Source organism: Lactuca virosa, chromosome 8 (genome assembly GCF_052849685.1).
Source record: "Lactuca virosa cultivar CGN04683 chromosome 8, Lactuca_virosa_CGN04683_v6, whole genome shotgun sequence".
Classification (NCBI taxonomy): Eukaryota; Viridiplantae; Streptophyta; class Magnoliopsida; order Asterales; family Asteraceae; genus Lactuca; species Lactuca virosa.
In genome coordinates this window covers 36,910,578-36,935,294 of record NC_136433.1, presented here as the reverse complement: position 1 = coordinate 36,935,294, position 24,717 = coordinate 36,910,578, and the positions used below count along the sequence as shown (strand labels likewise).

At 42.4% G+C, this 24,717-nt stretch overlaps 1 protein-coding gene across 1 annotated transcript; it reads left to right on the top strand.

Moving 5' to 3' along the window:
• Positions 1-5,648: 5,648 nt before the first annotated feature.
• LOC145134514 (uncharacterized) lies at positions 5,649-7,327 on the top strand. The gene is made up of 4 exons (XM_079069349.1): positions 5,649-5,870; positions 6,078-6,387; positions 6,655-6,732; positions 6,813-7,327. Exons 2-4 carry the CDS (start codon positions 6,295-6,297, stop codon positions 6,993-6,995), a joined length of 354 nt encoding a protein of 117 aa, XP_078925475.1. The 5' UTR covers positions 5,649-5,870; positions 6,078-6,294; the 3' UTR covers positions 6,996-7,327.
• The last annotated feature ends 17,390 nt before the right edge of the window (positions 7,328-24,717 follow it).

Below are 24,717 nucleotides of genomic sequence, written 5' to 3'. Positions count from 1 at the left end.
AATCCTGAACACATTAGGTTTCCAGATCCGGTAGGCAACAGACCATAGATCCAAAAAATAATAGCACACAAGGCAAACATAACGCATTTAGCACATAAAAGCATTTTAGGCATCTTTCCTAAAATAAACTAGTGTTCGTGTCTAAAATATGGAAGACACTCATCTCACGATCATCGTTTATCATTCTAAGTTTAAGTCTAGAAATCCTACAAATTCCTAGTTCGCTTAAACTAATGCTCTGATACCAACTGTGACATCTCCATTTTTACGGCCAGAAAAGACCGATTTCGTTTATGCTTTTTAATAAAAATCAGAGTAACTTCTTAAGAAAAATGTTGCAGAATTTGTTCCCAAAACAAAATATGATAAAAATTTATCAAAGCATTTCTTAAAGAAATGTATTTTCATTACATTACAAAAACTCGGGATGTCAATCATCGATACAGATCATAATCATAAACCAAAAACATCATAGACCACAAAACACAATCTGGCCTCAAAACAACATAGGCCTTACAACATTCCATTTATTTTCTACTGGCCTAAAATCCATAATCTCTCGTCAAGTCATCCAACTATGCTTTTGCCACTACCTGTAATACAAGAAACTGAGTGGGTCAGGCTGGGGAGCCTGGTGAGCATATAGGGGTTTCAACCCACAATAAATAAGTTTATTATTTTCAACAATCATTAAACCCGATTACCCGTTCCCGTTATCCTCACCTTACGTCCCTAAAGCATATCTCATAAGGGACCTATCCTAAGGAATTTCATCGGGATGGACACTACTGCTAAGGGATTCCTCAGCCATATGTGTTCGTAAGGAAACCATGGGGGGATGGAGTATACCGGTGAGCATATTGTTCACAAACACCTACAGGTTGCGAGCCTGCTAGCATTCTACTGGACTTCCTAGAAAAGTCAATGGTCGTCATCCATACTCCGCTAGATGACTGGATCAACGTCAACATCGAGGCCTCTCATCATTTTATTTCATCACACACCAACTATTTCATCTACCCATGTTTTACCTAACATATTTGTAGATATAAAATACATATACAGTTCAGATATGGAGAAACAAGTTTAAATCTTTCATACAGCATAGATCTCAAAGTATAAAACATACATATATAGTTTAGATCTGAAAAGTTTAGATCTGAAGTGAGAAAGTCTAGATCTGAAGGAAAAAGGTTCAGATCTGGAAGAAAAGTTTATATCTGAAAGAAAAAGTCTAGATCTGAAGAAAAAGTTCAGATCTGAAAAGAAAGAGGTTCAGATCTCTCATCCAGCATAGATCTCGAATAAATAGATAATATATACATACACATAGCACGTAAAATACTTCATATCTATGTGTAAGATGAAAGTGACTATACACTCACCTAATAAGGAGTGATTTGGACAGCACTTCACTTCTTAAAATAATCTTCTTTGACGAAACCGGGAAGTTTGCTTGAAAACCGGGCTCCGCGCGGGCAGAGTTTCAAACCGAAAAACTCTTTTTCTCGGAGCCTTCGGGCTCTCTGGGGTTTCCTTCGGGGGCTAGTGGGTTTTCCTAGGTTTTAGGGGGGGGGGGGGGGTTAGGGGGCTAGAGAGAGAAAGTAGTGAGAGAAAGAAGGTAGAAATGAGTGAGAATGGGTTACAATGGTTGACCTAGACTATTACATCATCGCATTTTATTTTTGACGCTTACAATGGTTGACCACTACAACTTTCTTCATAGATATCGGGTTCATCTAACATTTTATTTTTGACGCTTATTTTTTATCCTTTATTTATTATATTATTATGAACAAGTAATAAGCACGCAAAAGCACAAAATTCACATAATATTCAAGTAATTCATATTTATAACTTTAAAATGGGTTACAATGGTTTACCTAGACTATTACATCATCGCATCAATGCTTAGCCTCGAAACACGGGCGTTACAACATGTCCCTTCCATTTTAGGTCAAAATCATGGAAATAAAGGCTTAAACTTGAGTATGGGACCAAAAACTACCTAGGTCTCCATATCTGGAACATATGACATAAGAATGATCTCATGGATCCATAAAGTTGCCAACTTTATGAGATCCAACCTTCTAACTCCTCTCATTGTAACATGCATAAAATTCATGAAAATTTTAAACTTTTTAAAACAACCCAAAACTAATATTGTTTACAAATTGTTTTCAAAATAAGTTACACATCAGAGAAATCCCAAATTCCTAAAACAAAAACATGAGGAGGTGCACGATCACGCCTTCGCCTTGCCGCGATCCTCTGAGGTACCTGAAACACAATCCAAAACTGTAAACCCAAAGCTTAAGTGAGTTCCACTAAAATACTGATACATAACAAATAGCACAAATATAATAACAACATGTAATGGGTCCATAGCTTAACAGACCGGATTACCCCTTAGCCCACAACATAAGTTTGGCTTGCCCTCAGCCCACAACTTATGTCTGGTTTGATCCCTGGCCTGATCAGTCCTTGGACTGAATACAGCTAAGCCCTCAGTACGAGTCTGGCATGCCTTTCTCGTCCCTCAGCTCGTATCTGGAATGCTCATGAGTCCTCAGTATGAGTATGGCATGCCTTCCCTGGCCCTCAGCTCATATCTGGCATACTCCAGGGTTTGTTGGCTACAACACGGAGATGTACAACCTCAACCCAACCCATACAATATGTCGGCATATAACAGATAATATCATATACATATAAACAGACAGTATCACAGGTAGTCCTACAGATCTACCATACAATCATATCAAAACTAGCATGCATATCTATACCATACTCAACATATCAACAATATCAGGTTATCAAACCAATGGGCCGACCTTGGTGCCTTCGACCTGAAAGTATAATGAGGAAAACTCACCTCACAATGCCAAACTGTGTTGAAACCTCCGACTGCTAACCCACGGAAAATCCTGAACTATCACAGAAACAAACATCCAATTAACAATTGGAATACCCTTCATGACTAAGGGCCCAAACATAGGGTAATTATCCATTTTACCCTTTATCTAATTGGGCCAAGGCCCAAGTCTAAATCTTGATCCAAAAAGGCCTAGATAACTTCAAGGCCCACACTTGGCCTAATTTTCCAAATTGGGCCCAAATCCTTATTGGGCCTTATCCTAAGGTCCAACTCTCAAATCAGTCCAAAACACTCATACCCAGAAGTCCAAAGAGGGCCCAAGCATTCAAGCCCAAAAGATGGCCCAACACTCAAGGCCCAAGCAGAAGGCGTACGCGGGGCGTAACCCTTCGGTACGTTGTGCGTACTCCGCCTCGCATTGACCACCATCGGGGCGTACCCTCGCAGGTCTTAAAATCCTTATAAGTGCTTAATGGAGTAAGCACCTAAGCTCAAGCTCCAAATCCATGACTCAAAAGTAATCTAGAACCATAAAGTCTCAAACTTTAAGACTTTGGTCGTCCAAAAAGCAACCAAGACAAGATCCAAACAATCCAAGCATAAAGGTAGAGGCTTTATACCTTCTGAAGCTTCCCAAGAAGATGATAATCCCAGATCTACAAGCTTGCTTCCTTCCTTGACTCCTTTGATGCACTAACTTCTCCTTTTGGCATACAAACATCACACTATAAACTCAAGATGCTCACTATGGGGGGTTAGGGTTCTCTCAAAACGGCTCAAGGACTTGGAGGATGAAAGAGTGAGTCAAAATGACCCATAATGGTGCTTAAATACTCCACAAATCCTAAAAATTAGGGTTTCACCCGGACACGCGTACGCCCTGCGTACATATGTGTACGCCCAGCGTACTAGGGCGCGCCTTAGTACGCTTAGCGTACCCATATGTACGCCCAACGTACAAGTCAAGCTCCCAAGAATTGCCAATTTGCCACTAGGGCTAATTCCAACCAACATCAAGGACCAAAATGACATATTAAAATACCAAGGGAAGGATTCGAAAAATACCTGAAAACCCGAGATGCTACACTCATCATGAAGATATGGGGACAAAATAGCTAGATCTAGACATATAAAGCATAAATAATCGATTTTGAGGACTTACTAGAGTCCATAAATGTGCTTAAGGTAGATGAGGATAGCTGTTTGCTGGAACTAAGCTCAAGATGGCCTTCTTGTTCTTCAAAACACCACCAAGACACACACAAACTCCAGGGTAAGCAAAAGAAGCTAGGGTTTTCTCTTGGAGGTTGAGGGAGAGTGAATGAGGCTGAGGGTGGTCAACCCTAGCCATCACATTCCTTAAATAGGGGATGAAACCTCAGATTAGGGTTTGTCATTAAATAGCGGCCACGCCATGGCGTCAACTTAAAGGCCACAAAAACTCCTGCCTTGGCCACGCCATGGCCACCAGAAATCCAACTTCAAATTATTAAAGTACTTTAAAATGAACATATACCCAAAACTTAGATTACATGGTTCTTTCAGATATGATTTTTCTTCACTTAACTTTATTATACAAAAATATTGTTTCAAAGAACATCAAACAAAGCAAAGTATTATGTGTTTCGATTTTTTGTGACTAAATTGAAAAAAAAAATAGAAAACTTATTGACTAAACTGAAAACAAAATAACGCAATGTCAAAATCAGTTTCTTTTTTTAAACATAATAACTTTTTTTTTGCAATTTATTCTATATTTTAATAGGTTAATAATATAAAAAATAACATAAAGCAATAAGGGTAAAGTAGTATTTTTAGATCAATTATAGACCAAACTTGAAACTTAACCATACTATGGGGATCGTTCGAGTGAAAAAATGAGTTAGTGACCAAACACACAGATTATCCTAAACCATATGGATCATTCATGTAATTTACTCTAGCTAGTGGGATGACCCGTGCGTTACAACAACTTTATTAATCATATATTTTCGACACTAATTACGTAATATTCCCTTACACGAAGACCAGTTATATAAATTATATGAAACCAATGGACCATTTCTATAAACTCTCTAATAGGTAGAGACTGATTCTGTAATTTTGTGAAACATGGAGACCATTTATGTTATTTCGCTATTAGGCCGGGACAATTTATGTATTTTTTTGCAAAGTTGTAAAAATCGTTCGGCGGTAGCTTGGCGGTCGACTGGCGATAAGCGATTAATCAGACTTGGCGATGATTAATCGGGGACCCTAAATTATTAATAAAATTATTTAAAAAATTAATATTTCCTAAAAAAATAAGTATTTGGAAATTTTAAATTTTAAAATTTTAGTATAATATTTTAAAATTTGAAAGCTTAAAAATTTAAAATTTTAAAATTTTGGTGTAATATTTGAAAATTATTTTTTTTTTGAATTTTTTAAATATTTCCCGCCTATGACCACCGAGGACCACCAAGGCCGCTAAGGACCGCCAAGCCCGAGTTTGACCGATTTTGACCAATTTCCGCCAAGCACCCTAATCGTAATCGGTTCGAGGCCGCCAAACGATTAATCGGCCGCCAAGACCGATTTCTGCAACACTGATTTTTTTGTGAAAAAAAAATGGAACCATTTCTGTAATTCTGCTATTGGTAAGGGACCATTTCTGTATTTTTGTGAAATGCATAACCGTTTCTATATTTTTATGGAATTCAATGACCATTTCTAAGATTTTGTCAAACATAAGGACCATTTTGTGCAATATAGTGATAGTTGTGTGATTTTGTGAAAAAGAGGGGGCTCTTCATTGTTTTTCCCGGCAAATGTAAGGAGTATAAGAATTCTTTTCAAGAGAATGGCAGCAGTTATCGAATGGGTTTAAAGTTTAGACCAGAAAAAACCTGAAATTGTCGGTCTCACTCTTAGAATTTACGTTGTACGACGATCGAATTATCTGTACATTTGTTTTGGCTGTGTGGTCCGTCATTAACTTGCGATATTGAAGGTACTTGGGATTCTAATCTGTACACAAATTGATTACTTGATTACAGAAACATGGCTTTTGATTTTCGCTGATCGTATTCCCCCTCCATGAATTTGGCTTCTTTTCCCTGATTTTCTGGAGACAGATTTCGAAATACCACTTTTAATATTTACTTTTTCTTTCATTTGTGTTTGTAAATTCAACAGTCTAACTGTATTTACTATTTAGCGTTCTCCTCTAGCCCTATAAGTCTCCGACGATCAGATTGTGGATAGATAATGAATTGAAACAAATTTCTGAAGGAAATCCTATCGTGAAGTGGAACCAGTTCTGTGCTTCTCTTATCTTTTAACAATGTGATAAGAAAACAATATCGCCATAAGAAGTATCATTGGCTTAAATTAATCGTAGAATTCTTTCAGTTTTTGCGGAGTTCTAGTCACAGATGATGGATCCAGAGGACCTACGATCAGAGCTACTCTCCTTGAGACGATTATATGGTCTTCTTGTAAACGACCAACAACGTGCCTCTGAAAATGTAAGTCTTTTTGCGTCTGTCTGTCGTACTCTTCTCCAAAACTTCAATTTGATAAGGTTTTGTCTGAACACTTTGCATTTTACAAAAAATGAATCCTTGATGCCAATTGATTCATCAAGAATCCAACATTTAAGGAAAAAGATGTACAATTATCTATCTGCCTGACTCTCTTGTGATCTACGTTCATTGCAGCATCTATGTTTCTGTGTTCTTTCTTCTTTCATATGCCAATTAATCGATTCCTCTATTTATGTTTCTTCTGAATAGTTGGACAAGAACGCAAGACAACAACTACTAAATCTACTGGATGCTAGTGCCAAAAAAGCTTTTGAGGCTCATGCAAAGGTATTCAATGACTTGAAATTTCTTTCTTTCTGAAAGTAATATAAAATCGACACTAGAATTGTAATTGGTTATATGATCAGATGGTAAGTACTCAATTCAGACCATCTTACTATAACCTGTGGTCAACTACCCAATTTCCAAGTCTGCAGAATCTTGACTTAAGAACCAGTCAAGGGATCTTCAATGAGCCAAGAAGTCAAGAATTTTCTTTTGGTCAGTCAAAAGGAATCTTAGCAGATGAACCAGATGTCAAACCGAAATGATGCCGTGTATGCCAAAGACCAAAAGTCAAACAGTTGACCAAAGAATTAAGTCAAGTTCAAGATAACCAACGTCAAAATCATAAAAGAAGTTGGGAAGATCAAAATAACCCAACTACCTATGAAGTTGGAGTTGGAAGATTCCCATGTTCATCAACAGTTGACTTTCCGGAATCACTGACTTTATATAATCAAAATGATGAAGATGATCAAATATCAAGAGAAGCTTCTGCTAAAATCCAACAAATAGAATCTTGCATTTCGGCTTTGCAACTGGTATCCACTCGTGTCATGTCCGGATAAAACTTTAGTTTTCAGTTCTGCAAAAGATCAATACTTTTTTATGTGATTAATCATTAGATTTGGTTTTTACTCTGTGTTTCTATATAGTGGTTTCCGTTTTATGCTTCCTGAATGTTTGATTTTTAGTTTTTTTAGAATGATTATTTGATTATGATTAAATCATTCTAGTAAATCAGTTATTGAAATCTGTAATTGGTTTGATAAACTGGTAATAAGTAACAAGTATTAGATTGGTTCCGTGTTGGGATTTAATTCTTATATAAACTGAAAATCATATATTTTTATGTTTCCGAGCTTGTGAGAAGCATTGAATATTGCTGAGAATTTTACAGTGTTCATAATGTTGCTTTTCTGATTTGATTAAGAGCTTGTTTAATTATGTTAGTAAAAAGTTAGGATTAACTGAGGATATTGTTTTAGTTAATTAATTTGGTAAAATAGAACTTACTAGAGCTTGTTAGTAGTTTTCAGTCCCAGCTTAGATAGAACACATATTAAATAATCAGATCTGGATTGATTGCATAATTAGGAAAGTCATAGCAATACTGAAACGCTTTTTATTACTGAAATTATTTACTTTATTTCACTGCAATTTTAATTATTAATATTTTGAACAAAAAAGACCCTTTTCACATTTTAGTATGTGCCTTACGCAAAGAGGCATTGACTTTTAGGTTGTGTCAATGTGGATTCGACCATGCTTCCCCATGCTACCCATTAGTGCAACCAAGCAGTGATTTTTATTTGTTTAGATGTTAACGACGCGTGTAACAAATTGGCGTCGTTGCCGGGGACACGATATTGCTAATAGTTTTTATGCCCGGATCTTCACGTATAGGTACACCACTAAGATTTGATCCAGAAATAGAGAAGACTGCGAGAAAAATGAAGAAAGAAGCGGCATTTCAAATTCTTTGCTTCGTCATCTTTTGTAGCCTCGGAGAAAAATGACCCACGAGGCAGTCCCTTGTGGAACGAACCAAAACCCCTTTTTTCATCCTATCTAAACGCACCGCCATCATTACTTACTCACAGTGCAAATAAACCTTTCCCACCACCTTTCGAAAAATATGAATATACGAAATCTTTTGATATTGATTCCGACTCTTCTACCACCACCACAACCATGAGAGATATTATAGAAAGGACTCTCAGACAATGGGTCATCCAAGAGATTACTCAGCAGCCTCTTTGTATTACCTTTCCTGATGCCCATAACTTCGAAATCAAATCTGGGTTAATGCACCTCCTTCCCATGTTCCGAGTCCTAGAAAACAAAGACCTGCATAAATTTCTCAAGGAATTTCATGTCTTCTATTTCAGAATGAAGTCGCACGCCATCACTAGAGGACCAAATCAAGTTAAGGACATTCTCCTTTTCAGTTCAAGATTCAGCAAAAGAATGGTTGTACGATCTCCCATCGGATCCATAATCACGTGGAATGCGCTCGCAAAACTATTTCTGGAAAAATACATTCCGGAAGCACGACTTTCGAATCTTTGCCTAGAGATCCTTGGAATTAAACAAGGAAAACGAGAGGCTTTACACACATACTGGGAGCGCTTCAAAAAGCTGCTTGTTCAGTGTCCACAACATGGAATCAATGATTATCTATTGTATTAGTGTTTTTGTGAAAGCCTGACATCCATTGAAAGAAGATGATAAATGCTTTAAGTGGCGGATCCTTAGGCGATACGACACCGACTCAGATCCGAGAGTTCATCGAGAAATTAGCCAAGAGTGGTACGTTGATAAACAACGAGGCGTAAAAGAAGTTAATTCTCTTCAATTGGAAGCCTAAATTTATGAACTGACAAAATCCGTTCTGATGCTCACAAAAGAAAAAGGAATCGTGCTTGCGACAAAGTCGTACAAAATCTGCTTAAAAATTGGGCATCTGACTGATAAAAGCCCAAATCCTACAAGAATATGTGTAACACCTCAAATTTTAAACCAATTTTTTTTTAATTTTTAATTTCCCAAAATAAAGTTTCACAAACCAATTCATCCAAAAACATAAGTGTCTAAAACAAACATCATCACAGAATATCAAAGTATCTCAAACTGTCCCAGTAACAAATCTCCCAGCGAGTGTGTACAATCAGACCTTCGCCTTCCCGCGGTCCTCATAAGTATCTGAAACACATAAAGCAACAACTGTAAGCACGAAGCTTAGTGAGTTCCCTAAGATACCACATACATCACAATATAAATAAACAACTATGGGTTATCGGAAACCTTGGAGACTATCAACAGTCCCAGTGGGCAACAACACGCCCTATGGGTTATCAACAACCCTGGAGACTATCCGCAGTCTCAGTCACACATAACATCATAATAGAAAAATAGCAGTAGACCCAGTTGGTCATAAAAAAATACAGCTATTCTACCGCACATGTAAGAATAAGTGCGGAGATTCACTTGATACTGACGACAAGTAAATCTCACACTTGAACTGTCGGAACTAGGATCTACCTAATCAACGAAATAACTAACCCTAATTAATAATTGAGTTCCATAACTCAACTCGCGAGTCCAAAACCCACAACTAAGTCCTTTATGGGAAAAAATACCATTTTGCCCCTCCCATGGTCCAAAACCCTAAATCTTGACCAAAAGTCAAAAGTCAACGAAAGTCACCTGCCCAACGTGTACGCCGAGCGTACTCTTTTTTACGTCGGGCGTACTACTCAAACAACGACCAATCGGGGACAGAACCGGCTACACGGGGGTAGCCAGGAGTACGCACAGCGTACTCCGTCTGATTCAACTTTCACCAACTTTTGTGACTTAATCTGTTAAGACATCTAACCCTACTTCAGATCTGACCATCCTAGGGTGTCTTACTCCATAAAGTCGTCGACTTTAAGCCTTTGCATGGCTAGAAAGGACCCAATGCAGCAAACTCTAACTTTCTTCAGACTCTAACTCACTTTACTCATGCATGGGCCATAGGAAATGATCAAGCAACCATTTTTATGAATCTACAAGTCCTAAAATTCATGAAAGGACAACTAATATTCTCTGGAGTGCTCCAAACTCATAGAGGTCCAAACTTGGGGACAAAAAGCTTATAAAACTCATCCATGGAGATCAAATAGGAAACTCATCAAGGTATAAACTTTATACCTGAAAAAGATGCACAATGATGAGTGGTTTCTGGGTCTTCAAGCTTGCAAACAACAACTCATTCTTCTCTAGCCTTCTTCTTCAACAACATGCACCAAAATCACTCAATAAGCTCCCAAGCTCTCACTAACAAGCTTAGACTCGAGATTAGGGTTTGAGGAGGGAATGGTAGATGATAAGGATAGTCCAAGGGAGGTATAAGTTTATTTAAATAGGGAGAAACCCTTAAAATTAGGGTTTAGTGATTGGGCCAGTACACCCGGTGTACCACACGTACGCCCAACGTACTAGCAGGATATTCGTGATCCCGCATCACATGAGTACGTTGTGCGTATCCTCAATTACACCCAGCGTACGGCTAAAACGTGAAACGTTTACCACAAGGGACCAATTATGCAACTTTGATAAAGTTAAGAACTAGAAATGATAATATCTGGTAATCAGATGTTACAATTCTCCCACACTAGAATCAGACTTCGTCCTCGAAGTCATCCTCGGGAAATAGCTCAGGATAGTGCTCACGCATCTCAGACTCGGGTTCCCATGTCCACTCCGAGCCCTTCCGGTGTTTCCTTTAAATTTTGACCAAGTCCACCACCTTGTTCCTCAAGGTCTTCACTCGTCGATTCAGAATTGCCACGGGCTTCTCAACGTAATTCAGGTGATCATCGACCTGAACGTCCTCTAAAGGGACCACAATTGTCTCGTCAGCTATACACTTCCTCATCTGGGAGACGTGGAAGGTATCATGAATTTGCCTCAACTCCTCCGACAGTTCCAATCGGTAAGCCACTTTTCCTACACGATCCAAAACTCGGAAAGGGATAATAAATTGGGGGCCTAGCTTGCCCTACTTTCTGAAGCGGATAACACCCTTCCAGGGTGACACCTTCAGAAGCACCAAATCCCCCACCTGGAACTCTAGCCCAGAGCGTCGCCTATCCACATAACTCTTCTGGCGGCTTTGAGCCGTCAACAATCTCTATCTAACTTTCTGTATAAGCTCGGTCGTCTTGAGCACTACCTTCATGCTCCCTATGACCCTCTGCCGAACTTCACCCCAACAAATAGGAGTCCGACATCTCCTTCCATACAAAAGCTCAAAGGGGGATGCCGATACTGGCATGATGGTTGTTGTTATAAGAAAAACTCAGCCAACGGGAGATAGGAGTCCCAACTCCCACCAAAGTCAATGATACAAGCACACAACATATCCTTGAGCGTCTGAATAGTTCGCTTGCTCTGCCTGTCAGTCTGCGGATCATATGTTGTACTGAAGTGTAGCCGGGTACCCAACTCCTCGTGAAATGTCTTCCAAAACCTGGAAGTAAAACACACATCCCGGTCCGACACAATCGAAGTTGGCACCCCATGCCGATCCACCACATATCGAACATAAATCTCATCCAACTTTTCTGCTAAAGAACTCTCACTAATGGCTAGAAAGTGAGCACTCTTCGTCAAACGATCCACTATCACCCATATAGCGTCAACACCTCTCGTAGTCTTCGGCGCATTCGTAATAAAATCCATCGTGATCTGCTCCCACTTCCATAGGGGAACCTCCAAAGGCTGAAATTTTTCATGAGGGCGCTGGTGCTCGGCCTCGGCCTTCCGACCTGTCAAACATCGCTCCACAAACCAGGTCACATCTCTCTTTAGACATGGCCACCAGTAACTATGCTTCGGGTTGAGATACATCTTGGTAGCCCCTAGATGGATGGAAACTCTCGACTTGTGGGCCTCCTCCATCAAAATTTGTCAGGCCCCTCCCACATAAGGTACCCGCCCATGAAAAGTCAAAATCCCTCGGTTGTCGATATCAAAGGCTGAAATCTAGTTGATCACCCGCTCACTTTTCCGATTTTCTTCCTTTATGGCCTCTGACTACGCTTCTTTGATAATCTCCAAGACTGGGGTCATCACCTTCATCCTTATACACACATCATGAATCGGGAAACTAACTGCCCTCCAGCTCAATGCGTCGGCCACCACATTTGCCTTTCCCGGATGGTACAGAATCTCACAGTCGTAGTCTTTCACTACATCCAACCACCTATGATGCCTCATGTTCAGGTTAGGCTAATCCATAAGATATCTCAGGCTCTTATGGTATGTGTAGATGGTACACCGAACACCATAGAGTTAGTGGCGCCAAATATTGAGGACGAAGACCACCACCCCCAACTATAAATCATGAGTGGGATACTTTGCTTCGTAAGGCTTCAGCTGCCTCGAAGCGTATGCAATCACATGCCCTCTCTGCATCAACACAACACCCAAACCTGCAATGGATGCATCACAGTAGAATACGAAATCCTCAACTCCCTCAGAGAGGGCAAACACCGGCGCCTCACATAGTCTCTAGCGGAGAGTCTCGAATGATGCCTGCTGCTTAGGGCCCCAACTAAGCACAACATCCTTCCTTGTCAACCTGGTAAGAGGAACATCAATCTTGGAGAAATATCTAATGAATCTCTGATAATATCCGGCCAAACCGAGGAAGCTCTGAATCTCCGATGGAGATCTCGACACTTCCCACTTCATCACCGCCTCTATATTGGCTGGGTCGACCAAGATACCGTTCTGGTTGACGAGGTGTCCCATAAACTGAACCTCGCGCAACCAAAAGTAGAACTTGGAGAAATTGACGTAGAGCCTCTCCATCCTCAAAACCCCAAGAATCTCGTGTAAATGCTCCTCGTGCTGCTGTCTGGTCTTCGAATAGACCAAAATGTCATCGATGAAGACAATCACCGATCGATCCAACATGGGCCTGCACACTCGGTTCATGGGATCCATGAATGTCCTCCCATTTTATGTTTTTGAAAAATTATATTTGAGACCTTTAAATAAGACCGAGACTATCATTCAGTTGACTGATCACTCAACAGTACACCCAAAAGGTGTATTGGAGGATGTTATAGTCGAAGTGAATAAATTAATTTTTCCCACTGATTTTTTAATTCTGGACATGAGCAATGTGGACGTATTTGATAAAAAAAATCAATCATTCTATGAAGGCCATTTATGAAAACTGCTAAAATGAAAATTGATGTTTTTATTGGTACACTTTCTATGGAACTTGATGGTGATGTGGTGAATTTTAAAATAAATGATGTTGATATTCTTATCGATATCCTTTCTGTTAATTTTCTAGATACCAACGGTCCTTTGTCTGAGGACTGATGTGAGTTTTATAATCATCTTTTGCAAGATTTATTTTTAAACAGTGATTTATGTGAGGATACATCAAAGGATCTGAAAAGATGCAAGCTTGGGGAGTAGGAGATGATTTCTGCAAAGGGTACCAAAAAAAGAAACAGATTCAAAAGCTAAAAATGGATTTATCTGATAAAAATCTAAAGATTTTTCAGTCTGTTGCATAACTACCAGATCCAACACTTTTGCCATATTTCAAGGGATTTGGAGTTAAAGAAAAAAAAAAGATGAGCTGATGAAGAGCCCCACTTTCACCAAGTGAAAAGCTGGTTGGGCAAAGTCGAGCCAACGACTTTAAAAAAGAGTGGCTTTCTGGGAGGCAACATGTGTAGTTTTTACTTTTCCCTTTTTTTTCAATAAAAGTCAGCCGCATCTCCAAGTAAGCTTGGGAAAATCAAAAGATCTTCCGAATCGCTGAAATTCAGTTTTTTCGCCAAAATCTTCGTCAAAAATATATTTTTTCTGCAATATACCATGTACATTCTTTCCTAGCTACAAACTTTTATCTGTTTTATTGAGCTGTGAATTCCTCTCTAAGCATTATGCTTAATTTTAAGCTTTTGGGAGGGGGTTTAGTCAAAATTTTGCATTTTATGGTTAAAATTTAAAAAAAAATTAGTTGTTTAGTTGAAATTTTCAGGCTTTCAGTATTTCTCCTGCATATTAATTATTTTACGCATTGCATAAAAAATCTGAGAAAAGAAGTCTAAAAATATTTTCTGTTTATGTTTATGTTTTTCTGCATTATAAAAAAACCCAAAATATTTTATTTTTATTTTCTAAAAATATTGAAAAAAATAGAAAATGTTACATGATATGATGAAATTCTTTACATTTGATAGCTCTGTGAATGTGGAAAATGAAAGTCCGAAAACGACAAGTTCTATAGTGGTAAGTGTAGTAACAATTTCTATTACTAGGAGATTGCAAGACACTGTAGGTTGTAGGCCAATTGTAAAAATAAAATAAATTGAATATCGAAACACCACGTAAGAAAAAATAAAACAATTTTTGAACTAATTTTTCGAAACTTTTAAGTGAGAACTCTGCTAGATAAGTCTTGACTCCACAAAACTCATACCTATTTGTTGACACACTTTATCTTTACGCTTTTTCTTTACAACTTTTTCTTTATGCTTTCAATTTCATTTTGTCATTGTTGCGGAAAATCCCAATATATTTGAAACAATTTGAGTACAAGTGATGATCTCAATTTAATAAAACTCTAAGGATATCATAATCAATACGAATACATAAGTTACAGCGTAAAGACTTAATGGTCTTGAACTCTATTGCAGGCTGAATCTTAATCACTCAGTATCCTATCACGTTCCAGTAGCTTAATCTTGATACTTGTGATGTATACAAACTGAGTGGGTTAGGTTTGGGGAAACCTAGTGTGATACATAGGGATTTCAATCCCATACTATTTTTTGATGATAATATTCCTTAATGATCAGACCTACAAAACCAATTGATACCAAACATTATAGATATACCTCAAACTTAAATATCTATAAGACCTTCTATCCAAACATACCCATCCTAGTCGATCCTTACATATCCTAGTCCACGATTATGAAGGAGAGTTGTCTCCCTGAGGAACCGTTTTAAGGTAAGGGTTTGACTGTACAATTAGGGTCTTCCATAGTTGGTGTAAGTCATAAGGCACCAAAGCCTTCAGAGCAATTTGATGAATAGGGTATTACATTTCATCTACGTCTATAGGTTATGAGCCTACACTAGCAACGTAATTCACAAGACCACCTAGAATAGTCAAGTGTTGTCATCCTACTCTAGGAGATGACCAGACATACCATTAAGTTGCTTGATTTAGACCCACCATTTCCGGTCATCCAAAAGGAATACTAAGTTGTACTCCGGTACGGAGCTACCGTACATCGACACCTAATAGTTTCATAAGACAGAGGTCTACTCTCCATTCCTAAAGCTCATGCCCACAACATGTTGCTACGTACTATTCAAACTTAACTAAACCAAACATCCTTTATAAGTCTTATTTCCCTAATAGGCAAGACTACTGGGCTTATGAACTTTCCTTGAAATACCAATTCTATTTTAGGCAACCCTATCCTAATATTAACATAGAGTATTAGGTATTTTCTTTATAATACTTCGATTATTTATTATTATGTAATCATATTATCTATATACTATAACACATATATAACTATTGCTGGTTTTCACCTTGTATATAAACATATATATTTCTACCACATATTCTAGGCAATAATCATTAACTTTACATATATTTAATACATTCAATAAATATTTGCATTAAAATTAGTTCATGAAAGGGACTATGCACTCACCTGATAAAATAGGTCACTGATGATACTGGCAGCGCTTCGCATCGCACTTCCAAAGAGACCTAGATGTATAAAGCACTAAGCCTTAGTCTAGTTTCATAATCCTTGTGACTATAATAACTATAGTCTAGATTCCTCAATAATCTCAATATCTACATCAAGATCTATCAAATAAGGAATAACCAGGTATGAGCATATTGGAGGTATGGTTTGTTTGGTATATGTAACATCCGGATTCCCAGGTATCTTATTTTAGTTATTTATTTTGGGTTTTATGGAGGGACTCGACGAGTAGACGCTCAGACTCGCCGAGTAGGATCGCGAGTTCTTGATTGGATTAATGACCGGACTCGACGAGTAGATACGTGGACTCAGCGAGTCCGCGCTGTAAAGTGAAACCCTAAATCCCCGGGCCTGTGCCCTATTTAAAGGCCTTTATGGCCTCCATTTGCGGCCAATGCACCCCAGAGAAACCCTAGAGAGAGCAGTGAGAGAGTTGAGAGCAAGAAGAAGCTAATACATCACTTTTGGTGTAGTTTTGCTAGAAAGAAGAAGGAAACACCCATCTAGAGCGTGAAGGGAGCTTGGATCTGGGCTAATCATCTTGAGAGTTCATCTCTGGAGGTATAATCCCTTCTATTTCGTGTTGATATGATAGATTTCATGATTTTAGGGTTTTTACCTCCATTTTATGTAAGATCTAGTGAGTATGAGGCCCCCTTTGTGTTAATAGCATCAGATCTGGACCATGAGAGGTCCAGAGAGTCACTATCCCTCAGCTTTATGCAAGCAAATGAAAGATTGGGGACTAGGTTGCCATTTTTAGAGTTATTTCTCCATTTATGACTTGTTGTGGGTTGCATGAACGTAAAGGTTGCACCTTTACGTGACATTTGAACATTTAAGGGTAGATCTGATAGTTAGGGAAGCAGATCTGACCTTAGGAGGTCATTTGAGAATGAACATGGAGGCAACTCGCCGAGTCCATAAGTGGACTCGACGAGTCGAGTCGGGGTTGCCCCGCGATTCGTGACAGGTGTAACCCGTCGAGTGGAAGGATGACTCGACGAGCCAAGAGAGGCTGAAAGGATTCAGAGGACCCGCATGGACTCGCCGAGTCGCCCTTGTACACTCGACGAGTCGGGCCAAAGTTGACCGTTGACTTTCGTTGACTTGAGGGTTCTGGTCAAGACTGATTCAGGAGAGTTCAGGGAAGGGTAGAATGCCCTTCTACCCAATCTGTAGAGATGAGATCATGAGTGAATATTGATCGTGGATGTTATCTGAATAATAGGAGGAGGCTAAGTCGGGACGTTGAGCACGAGATTTTATCCGACTTCATTGAGGTGAGTCTTCTCACTATACATTACCTAGAGTGGTAACTATGTGCAGACCGAAGGGTCTTTTGTGTTATGTGTATGTTTGAGTTTATGTGCATTGTGATATATGTATGTTATGTGTTATATAGACCGGACCAGAGGGTCCTACGATTTAGACCGGACCAGAGGGTCCAACGATTTAGACCGGACCAGAGGGTCCAACGAGCTAGACCGGACTGGAGGGTCCAACGAGCTACGGGACTGGAGGGTTCCGCTGAGACACATTGACCGGAGGGTCATACCGAGTTATAGCCTCGAGTGGCTTATGTGTTGTATGTGGTATTTTTGGGGAACTCACTAAGCATTTATGCTTACAGTTGTTGTGTTATGTGTTTCAGGTACTAGCGAGGATCGCGGGAAGGCGCCGGCATGATCCGTACACACTGAGAGGATTTATGTATTTGAGGATCTTGGGATTTGTTTATTGAGATAACATGTGTTACATTGGATTACCATGATATTTTATGAATGAGAGTATGTTTTTAAAATGAAAAATTGTTTTGGAAATTTACGTCGTTACAAGTTGGTATCAGAGCCTTGGTTTGAGAGACTCGGATACATCTCCGGGCGTATCTGAACTCAAACTGAGGATTTGAGAGAATTTTTCATAAAAGAAACTATTTTTCCAAAAGAGTAAAGGACTTTTGAGAAAAGCGGAACGGAGCAGTGTGTACGATCAGCCAGCGCCCGAACGGTGATTTCCAAAAATACCCTTACATTATGTGTTATGAGATATTATGTGATATGTTATGCATGCTAGAGTAGGCTAGGTATTCATGGTTAGGACTAGAGTGGGCCTGATTTGTGATGCCTTAGCCTTGGAGTTACTGCTACTATGAGATACTTCGAGAGTAAGTAGGTAGCAACGAGGAACTTATGAGTGGTCTACCAGAGAGTAGCCTGAGTTTAGTGAAATATAGAGTACTTGTGATCTGGGATCCTAGGAGGAGGACTTGGGGTGAATACCGATGCGTTGTGGAAGGTAGTATAAGGGCCCGTACTACTGGAAACACCGGATCGGTGAGCAGTCCAAGTAAGAATCCTCAGGGTACTAAAGAACAAGTAGGGTTGAGTATCGAGTGCGAGTATACTCGAACGAGTCTCTGATTCTTTTGTGTTGTATTTCAGAGACATCATGGTTGGGACGCGCCACCACCCAGGAGGCAGTGGTACCAGTGGTACCAGCGATGAGGAGATTCGTAGGTTGATTCACGAGGATGTGGTTGCGGCTATTCGAGCTGAGATACCAGAGATGTTCGGGTCTATCAAGACCATGCTGATCGAGACTTTTGATGAGCGGTACGCTGCTCTTACTGAGGCTGTTGTTGCTGCGGCCACCGCAGCTGTCGCTGCTGCCAGGCCGCAGGGGGGTGACTCGTTGCTGTACCGAGAGTTTAGCAACACGAATCCACCAGAGTTTGATGGGACGCAGGACCCGATTGCTGCGATGAGGTGGATTTCTGATATCGAGGGATGCTTCTACACCTGCTCGTGTCCGGAGCATCTGAGGGTTCGGTTTGCGCTGAACCAGCTTCGCTTGGGAGCGAAGGACTGGTGGAAGTTTGTGACGGCAGACTTCACTATGGCAGAGCTTACTGCGGTGACCTGTGAGAGGTTCACCACGATGTTTCGAGATGACTATGTTCCCCCTGTGGAGAGGGAACGTCTAGCCCAGGAGTTCTTATCCCTCAAGCAGGGAACTGAGTCTGTGACGGTGATTACGAGGATGTTTCATGAGAGGGCGTTGTTTTGCCCTGAGCACGTGTCGACTGAGCAGGCACGTATGAGCCGGTACTTGAGCATACTAAGGAGGGATATCCGTGGGTTCGTGGCGAACTCGTCATAACGGACATTTGCCGAGCTCCAGGCAAATGCCCGGAAGAGAGAGATTGAGCTGGAGACTCAGGTCAGGGAGGAGGCCGAGTCTCAGAGGAGGGACAGGCGACCGGCACATGCGCAACCGGCAGCCAAGCGGGCAAAGCCCGCTGATTCGAGATCTGGGGGTCCTAAGGGCCGCACTTGTGGGAAGTGCGGCAAGAATCACGAGGGGGTGTGCAGAGCTGGGGTGTGTTACAAGTGTGGGAAGGAGGGGCATTTCGCGAGGGATTGCCCCAAGGGATTCTCGGTTTGCTTTCATTGCAACCAGACCGGCCATCGGAAGGCCGAGTGCCCTCAGCTACTACAGGGATCAGCACAGGGGTCTACACTTGCTGCTAGAGCTATCGAGGTCCGGCCAGCGAAGGCCGAGGCACCGAAGGCTCGCGGGAGAGCCTTCCAGTTGACAGCGGAGGAGGTCCGCGCAGCGCCCGATGTCGTGGCCGGATGTATTCTTTTACTTACCTATTTTGAGTTTGAGATTTTGTGCTTATATTGTGTTATGCTTAGGTACTTTTCTTGTGAGTTCTGTACCTGCGTTGGTGTTATTCGACTCGGGTGCGAGTCGATCTTTCGTGTCATTAGCATTTAGTCAGCACATCAGTGTTCAGCGAGAGGCGTTGAGTCGACCTCTACGAGTTTCTATAGCCGACGAGCGAGCGGTGTATGCTACTGATGTGATCCGAGGATGTGTACTCGAGATCTTCGGCGTTGAGTTTCCGATTGATTTGGTCCCGATTGCGATGGGAGATGTATGTGTCATCGTGGGTATGGTCTGGTTGAGCAGGTTTGGAGCGGTTATCGACTGCGAGCGACAGTTGGTGACCATACGAGACCCTAGTGGGGGAGTTCTTACGGTGTACGGCGAGGGTACCCGTTCAGGGTCAGCATTCTGTTCGGCTGCTAGAGCGAGGCAGAGTCTACAGCAGGGCTGTAGTGGGTTTGTGGCCTACGTGATGGACACACGAGTAGCAGCGGAGAGGCCTAGTTCTGTTGATGATGTGCCGATAGTGCGTGAGTTCCCTGACGTTTTCCCTGAGGAGTTGCCGGGTGTGCCTCCCGAGAGGCAGGTGGAGTTTCGCATCGATTTGGTTCCGGGAGCGGCGCCTATCGCCAAGACGCCCTATCGCCTTGCGCCACCAGAGATGCAGGAGTTATCCTCATAGCTTCAGGAGTTGTTGGGGAAGGGATTTATCAGACCGAGTAGCTCGCCGTGGGGAGCGCCGATCCTTTTTGTCAAGAAAAAGGATGGTTCACACCGGATGTGCATTGATTACCGGGAGTTGAACAAGTTAACGATCAAGAACCGTTACCCACTGCCGAGGATTGATGATCTGTTTGACCAGTTGCAGGGAGCGTCTTGGTTCTCCAAGATTGATCTGAGGTGTGGATATCATCAGATGAGAGTGCGTGATGAGGATGTCCAGAAGACGGCGTTCAGGACTCGTTACGGGCATTACGAGTTCGTGGTGATGCCTTTCGGGCTCACCAATGCACCGGCAGCGTTCATGGATCTCATGAACAGGGTGTGTAGGCTGATGTTGGATCGATCGGTGATCGTGTTCATCAATGACATATTGGTGTATTCGAGATCCAGAGAGCAGCATGAGGAGCATTAGAGGGAGATCCTCGGAGTTCTGAGATCGGAGAGGCTTTACGCCAAATTCTCCAAGTGTGATTTCTGGTTACGAGAGGTCCAGTTCCTGGGACATCTCGTTAATCAAAATGGGATATTGGTAGATCCGGCCAAGATTGAGGCGGTGATGAGTTGGGAGGTGCCGAGATCCCCCACCGAGATCAGGAGTTTTCTGGGGTTGGCCGGCTATTATAGGAGATTTATTAAAGATTTCTCCAAGATCGCCGTGCCTCTCACCAGGTTGAACCGGAAGGGCGTTACTTTTTCGTGGGGTCCTGAGCAGCAGGCCTCGTTTGAGACTCTTCGCCAGAGTTGTGCGAAGCCCCGGTGTTATTCCTTCCAGAGGGAATGGAGGATTTTGTGGTGTACTACGACGCATCGATATTGGGGTTGGGTGCGGTGCTTATGCAGAGAGGGCATGTGATAGCGTATGCACCGAGGCAGCTGAAGCCTCATGAGACGAGGTATCCCACCCACGATCTGGAGTTGGGGGCAGTGGTGTTCGCCCTCAAGATCTGGCGTCATTACCTGTATGGGGTTCGGTGTACCATATACACGGACCACAAGAGTTTGAAGTATCTGATGGATCAGCCCAACCTGAATATGCGCCAGAGGAGATGGTTGGATGTGGTAAAGGATTACGATTGTGAGATCCTGTACCACCCAGGCAAAGCTAATGTTGTAGCTGATGCGCTGAGTCGTAGGGCGGAGAGTGCCCCGATTCGAGACAGTTGTATGCGATTGACAGTGATGACTCCGGTGTTGGACACCATTCGGGAGGCCCAGGCAGAGGCCGTGAGACCGGAGAACCGCAAGAGAGAGCGGGTGATTGGGCAGGTACCTGAGTTTGTTACCGATAGTCGTGGGCTGATGACCTTTCAGGGTCGGATTTGGGTGCCGTATGCAGGCGGGACGCGCACCACTTTGATGGAGGAGGCGCACCGATCGAGGTTCTCGATCCATCCCGGGGCCACTAAGATGTATTTGGACCTGAAGAGGGACTATTGGTGGCCCTGTATGAAGAGGGATGTAGCATGGTTTGTTGAGAGGTGCTTGACCTGTCGCAGGGTTAAGGTCGAGCACCATTGTCCGCATGGCAAGTTGCAGCCACTTGAGGTTCCCCAATGGAAGTGGGAACAAATCTCTATGGATTTCATCACCAAATTGCCGAGGACCGCACGAGGTGTCGATGCAATTTGGGTGATCGTCGACCGGCTGACGAAGAGCGCGCCTTTTCTTGCTATCAGTGAGAGCTCTTCTGCTGAGAGGCTGGCAGAGTTGTATGTGAGGGAGGTGGTATCGCGGCATGGGGTGCCGATCTCGATTGTGTCAGATCGAGATGTACGTTTCACTTCCAGGTTCTGGAAGAAGTTCCACGAGGAGTTGGGTACGAGGTTGCATTTCAGTACCGCCTACCACCCCCAGACGGATGGACAGAGTGAGCGGACGATTCAGACACTCGAGGACATGCTTCGAGCATGTGTGTTGGACTTCGGGGGAAGTTGGGACACGTACTTGTCGTTGGCTAAGTTTTCCTACAACAATAGCCACCATTCGAGTATTGGTATGCCTCCCTTCGAGTTGTTGTATGGGAGGAGGTGTCGGACTCCCATTTGTTGGGGAGAGGTAGGGCAGCGTATGATGGGTAGCACCGAGATAGTGCTTCAGACGACAGAGAAGATACAACAGGTTAGACAGAGGTTATTGACGGCTCAGAGTCGTCAGAAGAGTTATGCGGATAGGCGACGATCCGAGCTTGAGTTCAGGTGGGAGACTTCGTACTCCTGAAGGTGTCTCCTTGGAAAGGAGTGATTCGGTTCAGGAAGAGGGGCAAGCTGGGGCCCCGGTACATCGGTCCGTTCAGAGTGACCGCGAGAGTGGGCAGGGTAGTGTATCGTTTGGAGCTACCTGCGGAGTTGAGCCAGATTCATGATACCTTCCATGTGTCTCAGTTGAGGAAGTGTATAGCCGATGAGTCAGCGGTAGTGCTGCTGGAGGACATTCAGGTAGATGCGAGGTTGAATTATGTTGAGAAACCGATCGCGATTTTGGATCGGAAGATCAAGGTTCTGAGGAACAAGGAGGTGCCCCTGGTTCAGGTCCAGTGGCAACATCGGAGAGGGTCCGAGCTGACTTGGGAGCCGGAGTTGGAGATGCGGGAGCAACATCCAGAGTTGTTTGCGGGGAAAGACTTCGAGGGCGAAGTCTGATTCTAGTGGGGGAGAATTATAACATCCGGATTCCTAGGTATCTTATTTTAGTTATTTATTTTGGGTTTTATGGAGGGACTCGGCGAGTAGACGCTCAGACTCGCCGAGTAGGATCGCGAGTTCTTGATTGGATTAATGACCGGAATCGACGAGTAGATACGTGGACTCGGCGAGTCCGCGCTGTAAAGTGAAACCCTAAATCCCCGAGCCTATGCCCTATTTAAAGGCCTTTATGGCCTCCATTTGCGGCCAATGCACCCCAGAGAAACCCTAGAGAGAGCAGTGAGAGAGTTGAGAGCAAGAAGAGGCTAATACATCACTTTTGGTGTAGTTTTGCTAGAAGGAAGAAGGAAACACCCATCTAGAGCGTGAAGGGAGCTTGGATCTGGGCTAATCATCTTGAGAGTTCATCTCTGGAGGTATAATCCCTTCTATTTCGTGTTGATATGATAGATTTCATGATTTTAGGGTTTTTACCTCCATTTTATGTAAGATCTAGTGAGTATGAGGCCCCCTTTGTGTTAATAGCATCAGATCTGGACCATGAGAGGTCCAGAGAGTCACTATCCCTCAGCTTTATGCAAGCAAATGAAAGATTGGGGACTAGGTTGCCATTTTTAGAGTTATTTCTCCATTTATGACTTGTTGTGGGTTGCATGCACGTAAAGGTTGCACCTTTACGTGACATTTGAACATTTAAGGGTAGATCTGATAGTTAGGGAAGCAGATCTGACCTTAGGAAGTCATTTGAGGATGAACATGGAGGCAACTCGCCGAGTCCATAAGTGGACTCGACGAGTCGAGTCGGGGTTCCCCCGCGATTCGTGACAGGTGTAACCCGTCGAGTGGAAGGATGACTCGACGAGCCAAGAGAGGCTGAAAGGATTCAGAGGACCCGCATGGACTCGCCGAGTCGCCCTTGTGCACTCGACGAGTCGGGTCAAAGTTGACCGTTGAATTTCGTTGACTTTAGGGTTCTGGTCAAGACTGATTCAGGAGAGTTCAGGGAAGGGTATAATGGCCTTCTACCCAATCTGTAGAGATGAGATCATGAGTGAATATTGATCGGGGATGTTATCTGAATAATAGGAGGAGGCTAAGTCGGGACGTTGAGCACGAGAGTTTATCCGACTTCATTGAGGTGAGTCTTCTCACTATACATTACCTAGAGTGGTAACTATGTGCAGACCGGAGGGTCTTTTGTGTTATGTGTATGTTTGAGTTTATGTGCATTGTGATATATGTATGCTATGTGTTATATAGACCGGACCAGAGGGTCCTACGATTTAGACCGGACCAGAGGGTCCAACGATTTAGACCGGACCAGAGGGTCCAACGAGCTAGACCGGACTGGAGGGTCCAACGAGCTACGGGACTGGAGGGTTCCGCTGAGACACATTGACCGGAGGGTCATACCGAGTTATAGCCTCGAGTGGCTTATGTGTTGTATGTGGTATTTTTGGGGAACTCACTAAGAATTTATGCTTACAGTTGTTGTGTTATGTGTTTCAGGTACTAGCGAGGATCGCGGGAAGGCGCCGGCATGATCCGTACACACTGAGAGGATTTATGTATTTGAGGATCTTGGGATTTGTTTATTGAGATAACATGTGTTACATTGGATTACCATGATATTTTAT

Excerpts from the sequence above, each read along its gene's own strand:
- LOC145134514 (XM_079069349.1), top strand. The coding sequence starts at position 6,295 with ATGATGGATCCAGAGGACCTACGATCAGAGCTACTCTCCTTGAGACGA. Across the intron at positions 6,388-6,654 it reads AACAACGTGCCTCTGAAAAT|TTGGACAAGAACGCAAGACA; the intron begins GTAAGTCTTTTT and ends TCTTCTGAATAG. Across the intron at positions 6,733-6,812 it reads CTTTTGAGGCTCATGCAAAG|ATGGTAAGTACTCAATTCAG; the intron begins GTATTCAATGAC and ends TTATATGATCAG.